Source organism: Onychostoma macrolepis, chromosome 11 (genome assembly GCF_012432095.1).
Source record: "Onychostoma macrolepis isolate SWU-2019 chromosome 11, ASM1243209v1, whole genome shotgun sequence".
NCBI lineage: Eukaryota > Metazoa > Chordata > Actinopteri > Cypriniformes > Cyprinidae > Onychostoma > Onychostoma macrolepis.
The window spans coordinates 5745980-5758170 of NC_081165.1; the positions used below are offsets into that span (position 1 = coordinate 5745980).

The 12191-nt window shown below is 36.4% G+C and overlaps 1 protein-coding gene across 4 annotated transcripts in view; it reads right to left on the reverse strand.

The window, feature by feature from the left end:
- Window positions 1-7684, reverse strand: part of elmo2 (engulfment and cell motility 2) — a 92057-nt gene extending 84373 nt beyond the window's left edge. For 2 of the 4 annotated variants that reach the window (XM_058791136.1, XM_058791139.1), the window contains exons 1-7: window positions 7425-7684; window positions 5757-5848; window positions 5396-5436; window positions 3692-3764; window positions 3306-3356; window positions 2996-3186; window positions 894-993 (exon numbers count right to left, since the gene is read on the reverse strand). In XM_058791136.1, the coding sequence (XP_058647119.1) occupies window positions 894-993; window positions 2996-3186; window positions 3306-3356; window positions 3692-3764; window positions 5396-5436; window positions 5757-5843 (543 nt within the window). In that variant the 5' untranslated portion in view covers window positions 5844-5848; window positions 7425-7684. The remainder of the gene's footprint in view (window positions 1-893; window positions 994-2995; window positions 3187-3305; window positions 3357-3691; window positions 3765-5395; window positions 5437-5756; window positions 5849-7424) is intronic. The other 2 variants (XM_058791137.1, XM_058791138.1) reach the window with 2 other exon arrangements.
- Between the last annotated feature and the right edge of the window lie 4507 nt (window positions 7685-12191).

Here is a 12191-nt window from a genome sequence, read left to right on the forward strand (position 1 = left end):
ATATAATGTATATTATATATTTAATATATAAACATAACATTTGTTTCTGAAATATATACATGCATGTGTATTTATATATACATAATAAATATACACACATATTATGTAAACAAAACTTGTATGTGATAAATCACGATTAATTGTTTGACAGCACTACTTAAAAATGATTGCTGTGATCAAAGCTGGATTTTCAGCATCATTACTCCAGTCTTCAGTGTCTCATAATCCTTCAGAAATCATTCTAATATGCTGATTTGCTGCTCAAGAACATTTCTGATTATTATCAATGTTGAAAACAGTTATATTTTATTAACAGTTATATTTAAAATATGCCCAATATTTTTGTGTAAACTGTGATACATTTTATTTTTCAGGATTCAAAGATGAGAAGTTCAAAAGGACAGTATTTATGTGAAATAGAAATCTAACTGTAACATTATAAATGTCTTTACTGGCACATTTGATCAATTTAGAGCATCCTTGCTGAATAAAAGTGTTAATGGCTATAAAAATTATTGTACTGACCCCAAATTTGAATAGCAGTGTATATGCAAATTATTAGTTGAACTGACTTATTAAACTAGATTCAAATTACATACAGTGATTGTGAACTTTAACTACAGCAGCAGCACTTATCCCTGAACCCCCTTTATGCATCAGACAATCATCTAGAAACTACTTTTTCCAATGCAAAAGGTCAATTAAAACATTATAAGTATTCAATTAAATCCTGAAATAATGCATGTACTGAAGAAAAAAACATACAAGACAAGTTTCCCATTTTCAGAGATTTTCAAGATCAAATTCCATTAAAAGTAAAATGTTTTTTAATCAAAGCGGTTAAGAAAGGCTACTTTAGAAAGAGAGAGAACTGTTAAATGTGTTTTACTTGCCTGTTTGATAAAGGACACAGAAATCAGATCCCAGGACACGATGCCATGATCCATGAGCTCCAGAAACGCTGTGAGAGTGAAGGCCAACATCTCTCCAAAACTGCAGACATAAAAGACAAATCACTCTACAGCAGCAACACACGTGTCTGAAACACACAGGCTGCGACAGATTACAGCGCTGCCAAAACAGGGTATGCAACATATGCCACGGGTCCCAAATTTATACTTTTTACATCTCCTCTATAAGGTTACAAATAACTACAAGCAAAATTTTAAACAATAAAGAAAGGATTTAATTTTTTCATTTCACTTCAATTAGATATGTAAACAAGTAATGGAGTAATGATTGATTCACAGGAATAAGTGACATTTTACAATAAATTCACATAGAAAATGCTTATTTTAAATTCAATATGACTGTTTTACTGTATTTTTGATCAAATAAATGCAGCTTTGGTGAGCAGAAGAGACTTCTTTCAAAAAACACTCTTAGTGCCCACAAACTTGTGAGCGGTAGGTAGTGTGTGTATATATATATATATATATATATATATATATATATATATATATATATACATATATATACACCGTGCCCTCCAAAAGTATTGGAACAGTAAAGACAAAATTGTTCTGTTGGCTGTGGAGTCAAGACATTTGCAAATATGATGAAAAGATGAATATGAGACAAAATTACAGAATGTCACATTCTGCCTTTAATGCAGCCAATTCCAATTGTTGCTTGTTTTGGGGAGTTTCTGCATTTACTCTCCTCTTCAGCTGGTGAAATTCATGTTCAATCGGATTTAAATCTGGAGATTGACTTGGGCAATCTGAGACTTTCCATTTCTTTGCCCTTATAAATACCTTGACTGAACTGGCAGGGTGTTTTGGGTCATTGTCCTGATGCAATATGAAGCACTTCCCAATGAATCTGGTGGCATTTTCTTGAATATTGGTAGGTAAGATGGTTTTGTACCCTTCCAAATTCATTCTGCTACTGTCATCATACATTAAGTCATCAGTAAAGTTGAGAGGGTCTGTTCCAGAGGCAGCCATGCATGCCCGTGCCATGACACCACCTCCACCATGCTTTACAGATGAGGCTGTATGCTTGGGATCATTTGCAGTTCCCTTTTTTTCTCCATATTTTTGCTTTCCCATCACTTAGATGAAGGTTCATCTTTGTCTCATCGGTCCATAAACAGAGTTCCAAAACTCTTCTGGTTCACCTTTGTGCTTTTTTTGCAAACTCTAATCTTGCCTTTCTATTTTTGGAGCTGGTCAGAGGTTTGTATCTTGCTGTGTAGCATCTGTAATTCTATGTCAAAGTCTCCTGAGGACAGTAGATTGTCAGAGCATCACCCCAGCTTTCTGGAAGTTGTTGGTGATTTTAGGGTTTTAGGGTTCATTTTCACAGCTTTTATGATTTGTCTGTCATCAACTACTGTTGTTTTCTCAGCCGATCAGGTAGTTGTTGGTTGCTGGTGGTTTCCAAACTCTTGATTTCTCCATGCCCTTTGTTTTTACTATAGCTCTAATTGACTTCCTCTTTTCTTTTAGCATCCAAATTGCTTGCTTTTCTCTCAAAGTCAGCTCCCTCATCTTCATCCTGGTTTGTGTGTGTCATCATCGAATGCAAGATTCAGAATGCAGAAGTAATGGATCTAACTTATACGACACATTCTCTGCTTTTAATATCTGAAGAATTAATGCAACAGGACACAGCTGATCACTTAGAAAGACCTGTGAGGCAACTGTTCCAATACTTATGCTCACATCAGATAGAGGGATGAAACTCTAAAAGTGCTGAATGTCTTAGCTGGTAAAACATCTATGTGTTGAATCACCCAATAAAAATTTTTTACATTCTGTGCATTCTTTTGCCTCATATTCATCTTTTAATCATATTTGTAAATGTCTTGACTCCACAGCCAACAGAACAATTTTGTCTTTACTGTTCCAATACTTTTGGAGGGCACTGTATATATATATATATATATATATTCATCAGGAGGCAAGTGCTGTAGTATTTTTGGGATTGGCCTGTTACGAATGAGCTGAGCCTCAATCAAGCCAAATATGGACAGTCGCAAACCCCTCACAACTGTGTGTAGGACTCGTACTGCGTGCCGCTCTCCACCAGCCGTGCCAGCGTCGCCAGGCCTTCCATGTTGATGAACTCTGTGGCGAACGTGGGGTCAGCAGAGAGTTTGGCCAGCTCTTTCAGAGCCTCCAGACGCGCATCAATCCCATGAGACTGGATGCGCTCCAGCAGCTGGCGAGCCGCTCGCATCTAACACCACAAAACACCACACACCAGTTAGGCTGGTTAGCATCAGGCCTACAGCGAGTCTACACTGCTGATCTTCGTCTCAATCTAGCAGAGGGTTTTGTGATTGCGGTCAGACTTACAGGAGAGATGGCCAGTCTGAGGATGGTGCCGTTTTTCATTTCACTGCGGCTCTGAAACACACAGACAAATGGAGATCAATCAAACAACTGCAACACCTCACTAGAGCTTTTTGTGTCTGCATACAGTAGATCTGGTTTCATCAACACAGCCAAAAAACCTTCCCCAGTTATAATAATTATATGATATGAAATATATATATAGAGAGAGAGAGAGAGAAAGCATGTAATGTTTTTATTGTTGTAGTTACCAATGTGAAAATAAACAATGATCAAAAGTCAGTTCTGCATATCAGACACTAAAGCATAAACATAATCTGTACTGGTTATTAAAGATGAGTATCAGTGGAGCTCCGGTTCATGAGGATATCTGTTAGTGAGAGTCTGACCTGTTCAGTGATGTAGAGCTGTGGCCCGTCAGCGTAACGCAGGGCGAACTGCTCTGAACCCGATAGAGACCATCTACAACAAACACAACACTCACAGCATGAGCCGTTCATGAAACCCACACAGACTGAAGTACTACAGACGTCTCGGTTTTCTAATGATGAGATATAATAATTGCTTCAATATTGGCTTAAACTCTAGAGAGAAAATCAACTCTAAAGATGTAAAAAGTCTTAAACAGCACATTATAGGACAGAGTTAGAAGATTTATTTAAACGCACATGCAACCATTAAGAAATTACAGTCATGTTAAGTATGTTTATTGTTTAAATTGACATCACAATTGACATTCAAAAACTGGGATTTAGTTTTATATAAACAATCATTAGAAAACAATGTGCTTGATGATTTTGCATAAACAGCATAACAGTGTTTGGAAGATCATTGGAAGCCACAGAATGAAAAAAATAAGAAAGCTACTTTGTGAAGTTTTATCTCAAAATTCTGATTCTTTTTTTTTTTTTTTTGCTTTTTCTCATAATTATGTATTTTTCTCTTAGAATATTTTTGATTGCCATTTTATATCCCAGTATTGGTTTATACTGTATATCACAACGTAGATGTTTTTTTGTTTTTTCTGGGAATTGTATGAATAATGTGTACTAAAAAAACATGGTGAACTAAAATGGTAACATCTAAATTATCTGGTTTTATTTATTTTTTTTTGTATCACTGATATTATTTATAAATGTCAGATTAATTATTTATAAACTTAACTATAAACTCATAAATGTCAGAATTGTGAATGAAATGTCAATGACCTTTTTATTGTTTATTTTGTGGAAGAAAGTTGCAAGATATAAATTCAGTGAAAAAAGTCAGAATTATGTTTATATCTCTACATCTCTGATATAAAAAAATAAAAAGGGTGATTTTTATTTTTTATCTCATAATTTCAAGGAGGGAAAAAAGTCACAAATGCCTCTTTTATTCCGTGATGGAAATGGATTTTCTTATTATTGTGATTTCTGAAGTAAAATGAACAGAACGCTTCACATACTTGCACATCTATCTGAGGGCAGGACTGCTTTACGATGAACAGGACGTGGGTCACACAAGTCCATTTGTCATCGAAAGCCATTTCAGCTGAGTTCTTATATCAGTTTGACTGTTTCTGAAAGCGTTTTTACACTGATTCATTCATTTGATATGAATCATCTGGTCTGATTTGTGTACAATCAAGTTACAAATAAACAGAGAAAATAATCATTTGAGATTAAGCATCATTCATTTACTGCATTATAAACGTATCCATTACAACGTGCTTACTAAAATATAAACCATACCTTAAAATGTGATAACCTGCAAAACGTTAACTTAAAGAGCTTGTTCTAGCTGATTTAACCCAGTAGGTTGATTCGGTGATATTAAATAATATTTATATAATATAAATATATAATATATATACTATAAACCATTACTGGGACACAAAATAATTTCACAAGTATGCAAATCTAGTCACTGAGTGATGTCACAGAAGATGGAGGCTGACAGTGCACAATGAGTGAAATAACACTAGAGTTATAAAGAGAGAGAGCGAGTGAGTTGAGGTCAGGTCTGCTCATCTGTCTTGGCTTCAGGTTGTTCAGAGCTCTGCGTGTTCAGATGGATGCCAGGGTGAATTCAGTGTTTAGAGACAGACTTACCCATCACACACTTCCCTAATGATGGACGCCAGCGGCTTCTTCTGCAACACACACACAAACATTACACACTCTGTCCTGTGAATCGCCAACAGCACATAGTTTCTCCTCAAATACTACAGTTGCTATTTTTACCTATAAACTCCCACAAATAAATGTCCTTCAAACAGGTTTCACTATCTCTCAGTCATTTATTCTATATCAGTATCTGAGTGTGCAACAGTATATTGATGTAAAATATCACCCTGACACATAAGTAAGTATGTGCTGTGAGAGGGGAAAAAATCTCAGCAGGTCAAACAAAAGCACCAGTTCAACAGCATATGTGTGTTAGTAACACTAGCGCACAAGCAGTAAACAGTACCTGGTCAAATTCAATGAGTTGAGCATTTGCACCGGGCCACTCGATGGCCACCTTCACGATGTCTGACGGAGGCGGCATGGCAGGCATCGGCCCTGGCAGCAAAAACACAAGCCATCAGCTCACAATATCAGAAACCACACATTTACAACATATTTACCCAGCACAAGAGTCACAGTGCTGTTGTTTTCTAGTGGCTGCGCTCTCCCATTGGTAGTCAATGCATCACTTCCCTGCTTATTTGCATATCTGTCACTTCTCCAGCGGTCGCCGAGTCTCACAGAAACTGAATGACGTCCGGTGGCTTTGTGGCTGTGAATCGCTGTCAGTGTGAACGGGCTCGTATCAGTATGCCACACATTCGCTCCAGAAGTCAATGACTTTGATGTGTTTTCTTACAGCAAAGACGAATCTATCTAACTTTGAATCTTCATTTATTTTTATTTAAACACTTTTTGTCATGAGCAGACAAAATGAAATTTCATTTTTAATTGCAAGTGTGAAAAGTCTGGTGTGATAAAAAAAAAAAAAGGATTATAATTACAGAAAGAGCAATTGTATTTCAGCGCAAGATGGTTCTTAAATATGTTGATTTGATGTTTTAACCAACAGAAGGAAAAAAAAGCAAAAAAAAAGCAATGCTTTTAACTGCAAAGGAAAATAATGCATATCAGTTTATGAATCTCTTAAGCCAGTTTAATTGTCAGACTCTAGTAAAATAATGTCTTTGTAGGGTTTCTCAGACAGTAATGATTTGATAGTGACTGTCAGACAGTAGCAGCATCCAAATGCATCGTTGAATGACAGTAACAAAGAAATGCATTTGCTGTGATTGGTTTTCAACTATTCACTCAGGTAAGTATTTTTCTTTCTGCAAAGGAATTTTAGGAGAAACATTTGAGGTAAACTGACAATAGTGAAACATAACTGAAAATTGCATCCAGTCTAATTTATGTTCTTTATAATTTCATCCACTGGTAACTTAGTATTTCAATTCTTGACTCAACATTTGAGTTCTATTACCAAATTACCATGGTCACTAAACAGACAGGATTCTGAGTTGGAATGTTTCTGTCATAGATGTCATAGATGCCTTCTAACGTCACACAACTAGCCTGACAACTAACTAACCTGACTATTACAGTCAGTGTGTGTGTGTGTGTGTGTGTGTGTGTGTGTGTGTTTTATTATTTATTTATTCTTGTAGATGTCAATGCACCGCATAACAGAGTTATCTTTAGCGCTGTATGTGATGAGCGCCGGTGTTTGATGGTGTCATACAGTCATGTAGATGAGTTCAGTTCAACACATATCTAGATCGTGTCAAGTAACGATGAAAGATTGAACGTGACGTTTAAACGACACACAATGACACTCAATGACAATGGCACACATGAACGTTACTTAACGCGTTCAGATCGGATAATGGGCGTAGATACAATGCCAATTAAAAACGCACCGCGTTTGGTCGCGATTACACGCGTTTAACTCCGCAATCATCGCAAATACATCGATCACAAAACGTCAAACTGAGAAATCCGCAGAGAATCGACTGCTGAAATGCACGCAAATGGCGCACATATTATTGAGACGCCGCTGTCATACAGTATCTGAGTGTGTTTATCGTGTTTGTGATGTGATGTGTCGTTTTCATCAGCGCGATGTTCTTACCCCAAAACGAGCGATAAAACAGCGATGTTGTGTTCGATGTGTGAGCTGCTGTTCAGATGGAGGCTGGTGGGCGGAGTTTACGCCATCACATCTTCTTCTTCATCACCAGCACCACCACACTCTTCTTCATTATGATGCGCACATTCATCTGTTATAAAGCTGATCGGGGATCCGCGCTATATAATCCAGCACAGAGAATCAGAGATCGCTTTAATCGGTCTAACTGTAAGCGAATGATTCAGCCCTCCGTCTGATCCCACCCACACCTCACACCAGCCAATCAGCACTCGAGCTGAAGTGATCAACGCGATCAAGTCCCGCCCTATGATTCACTGCAGCAGCAGCAGCAGCATCATCACTCCAGGGGCCTCATGTATAAACGTTGCGTACGCACAAAACGGGCATAGAAATGTGCGTACGCAATTTCCCACGTACATAGCCTATTGGGATTTATAAAAAATAAACTTACGGGACAGTACGGGAACAGACCGTGCGTACGCACTTTTTTACTGGCATAATAGCGAATTAATGATTAAGACTTTTCCTTTCAATATACACATTTAGATGAAATATTCTGCTGATTAATAGAGTTAAGCATTGACATTACATAAAGTCATTATTCAAAAGTTAAACAATTTAGATATTTAGACGTATTTTGTAGTGAACGCGCTGTTTTTGATCACTTTTCTTGTTGCATGCTGTTTAATGACAGCAAGGAGTGTGTCATAATGGCAGCACAGTAATGTTTCTTTAAACTGCAGATCTCATGTTAAGAGAAAATATTTTTAGCAAAAACATCAACGATATGCACACTTACTTCGATATTGTGGCAGACACTGCTGGACTCGGTGGTCGAACGGTCCAAGTTTAAATAGGTCCGATTATATTAGCCTACTGCACAACCACGGAGGTGTTTATTTCGCGTGAAGGCAGACTTCTGCGATCTTCAGAACATTATGAAAATAGCATTGTGATTGAAGGATAGAATCTTTAGCACGTTTCATTTTTATAATATTTTGTCAGTGACGCCGCATCAGACAATTATGTAGCTGAATTTACACACACCGTAGCCTATTTCTATTTAAATAGGCAATTCTAAAACATCTGATTTGTTTAAAAACAATTATATAGCCTACTAATTGGCCAGTGGAAAAGAAAGAGATCCATTCTATTCTAAAAAGATTCTCTGAGAAGTATTTTATACAATAATTTTTTTATACAATTTTATTTTGATTTATTTATTTGAAAACAAGGCAAGGACGGTGAATGATTTTTAGGAATGTAATGTACAGTACAAATAGCATTTTTAGTCCGCATGTCACAAAGTACCTTTGGTGTTAAACATGGTGTCACGTGGATGGGAATATGCATGGAAATGATATGCAGATGAGGTTATGCATTGTAAATCTAGGCTTTGTAAGCTCCATATATGGGGATTTTGGGGAGGAGACACATGTACGCACAATCTTCCGCTGAGGAATTTATAGAAGGATTTTTGCGCAGGTTCTGACGTACAAATCTAGCTTTTGTGCGTACGTACACTTTTAGGATGAAATATCTACGGAAAGTTTGACTAGATCTATTTAATGACTACATGACTGGTTAACTCGAGACAGGTGGGTAGAGTAGCTGTAAAAATACTGGAAGTATCTGCACTAATGTTAATAGTGACTCACCTCAGATACTGATGACAGAAACACCATAAACTACTGCTGAGATTAAAAAATATGCCATATGAAGTATGAGTGTAGTGTATCTTAAAGGGTTAGTTCACCCCAAAATGAAAATGCTGTCATTAATTGCTCACCCTCGTGTCGTTCCAAACCCGTACGATCGTTCATCTTCGGAAGACAAATTAAGATGTTTTTGATGAAATCGGAGAGCTATCTGACCCTCCATAGACAGCAACACAACTGAAATGTCCCCAGGTCCAGAAACGTAGTAAATACATCGGTAAAACAGTTCATTTGACATCAGTGGCTCAACTCGTAGACGCTACGAGAATATTTTTTTTTTTTGCGCAAAGAAAACAACAACAAAAAGAAACAATTTACGCAAGGCAAGGCAAGGCAAGTTTATTTATATAGCACATTTCATACACAGTGGTAATTCAACCATTCTTTTTCCCCGAGTTACATCTCCCGCCATTTTGGAGAGTACCTAAGTATGTAATCTGCGTATTAAGCGTTGTTTACGCTTAGGGGAAAGCGTGCGTATGCATTGTGATACTCTTTAAAATGGCAGACGACGTAACTCTGGGGAGAAGAATGGTTGAGTAAATTGTTATTTTTGTTATTATCTTTACGCAAAAAAAAAAAAAAGTATTCTCGTAGCGTCGCAAAACTGAAGTTCAGCCACTGATGTCACATAAACTGTTTTACCAATGTATTTGCTACATTTCTGGAAATGGGAACATTTCAGTTGCATTGCTATCTATGGGAGGATCAGAGAGCTCTGATTTCATCAAAAACATCTTAATTTGTGTTCCGAAGATGACTTACAGGTGAACTAACCGTTTAAGTTAAATATAAAAATACAAACGTTTACTTACACAATTAAGTATCAACTACCATGTTAATGATGAAAGTAATTCAATCACTGTATAAAGTGTTTAATCAAGTGTTTTATAATGCAGATGGCCAGTCTATCAGTGAAATAATAAGAATAAACCAAAGCAAATAGGAGACACATCATTAACACACACATCAGATCTCTCTTATAAGAGGTAAAATGGCATTTTGGGGTGCATGCGTGAGGAGTTGTGTTTCAATCAAACTTTAACTTATAGGGTACAACGGGGCTAAAGGCACACCTTAAGAAAGAAATGTGCTATTCCCTGCACTTAAAATGAATAATTGCAGAAAAAATGTATATGCTTGTATTGAACATTAATGAAGAAACAGATTTTGTGTAAAAATAAATCATACAAGTTGTTTATTTTCTTTAAAAATCTTATAAATATATGAGGTGGCAAGGGGGGCACACAGTATTATTGATACAAATACTTCAGCTAAAATAATGTTTTTTTTTGTTTTGTTTTGTTTTTTAATAATGTCTAAGTTAATACGTTTTCAAAACAATCACTTTAGCAAAGTTTGTGCTATTTTCTTTTTTTGTTGTTGTTCAGTAAATATGTCATTAAAATGTGTTAATGTACAAATATAGCCTATTTCAAAATACAGAAACAAAATCATTTTAAAAAGTAAAGATTCTGAAAGCACTGCAGGAGATCCCATAACTGAAAATAGATTTATGCCCGGTTTCACAGACAGGGCTTAGACTAAGCCAGGATTAGGCCATAGTTCAAATAGGACATTGAAGTAATTTTTATAAACGTGCCTTAGAAAAACACATTACTGGTGTCCATCTTGAGACAAAACAAAGGCACTGATATATTTTACAATAAGTCAGTGCAAGTTTCTTTCAGTTAAAATAGCTTACATTTTAGTCTGGGACTAGGCTTAAGCCTTGTCTGTGAAACCGGGGGTTACAGTAGTAACAACAAATGATATTTTATTATATGATATGATTAATATCATGTTTTTAAATATGATGGTTTCATTTTAAACATGGTGATTATCTCTAATATGGACACCCAACATAATATATGATATTTACCATCTGACTCTAACCATGTCATGTCAACAAATGGAAAAGTCAGCCATCTATTAATTATCATGTTAATTACTGTGCGTCTTTAGCCCCAACAGCAGGGGCGCTTTTTGCCCCAAATACCATACTTTTACATATTCTTTTATTATTTAAAAACTGTTGCTTAATTATCTAAAACAAAACTGAAAATCGTTAAGAAGACCTTTGTCTCAAAATGTATGCATTAATTTTAGTGATTCTCATTTGCTACTTAAAGGGTTACTCCACACCAAAATGATTTTTTTCCCCATTAATCACTTACCCCCATGTCGTTCCAAATCCGTAAAAGCTTTGTTTGTCTTGGGAACACAATTTAAGATATTTTGGATGAAAACCGAGGCTTGTGATTGTCCCTTTGACTGCCAAGTAAATAACACTGTCAAGGCCCAGAAAAGTATGAAAAGCATCAGTGTACCACTATTTTGGAGGAGATGAATTGTTGAATAAAGTCGTTATTTTTATTTTCTTTGCATACAAAAAGTAAGCCATAACAGTCAGATTGAACCACTGATGGCGGATGGACTATTTTGATGATGCTTTTCTGGGCCTTGACAGTGTTATTTACTTGGCAGTCAATGGGACAGTCAAAAGCCTCCCGGTTTTCATCCAAATTATCTTAAATTGTGTTCTGAAGATGAACAAAGCTTTTACGGGTTTGGAACGACATGGGAGTAAGTGATTAATGACAAAATTTTCATTTTGGGGTGGAGTAACCCTTTAAATCTACAACATTAAAAAAACAAAAACAAAAAAAACCCATTAAATATTAGATCAAGTAAGCACAGAATCAACTTTGTGCTGCTGCCCGTGATCGCGTCAAGGATCAGACAAATATACACGTGCATCTTGAAAAGCGGATGTTTTGGAAATTGCTACGCCACGTTTTTCTAACATCTAGTGGTCCAGAGGAAAATAATATCAAAGGCACCTTTTACCCCGGAGCGCCCTTAGCCCCGTTGTACCCTACATTTAACTTAATACGTAGTCATCATACACAGATACATACATGAAGTTTGGTTCAGTAGGTTTGTAGGATGACTTGACAGTTCAGCAGTTTTCTGAGCGTAGACCAGCTGAACATATTTAAAGTTCTCTTATGTCACCTCTAGATCTTCA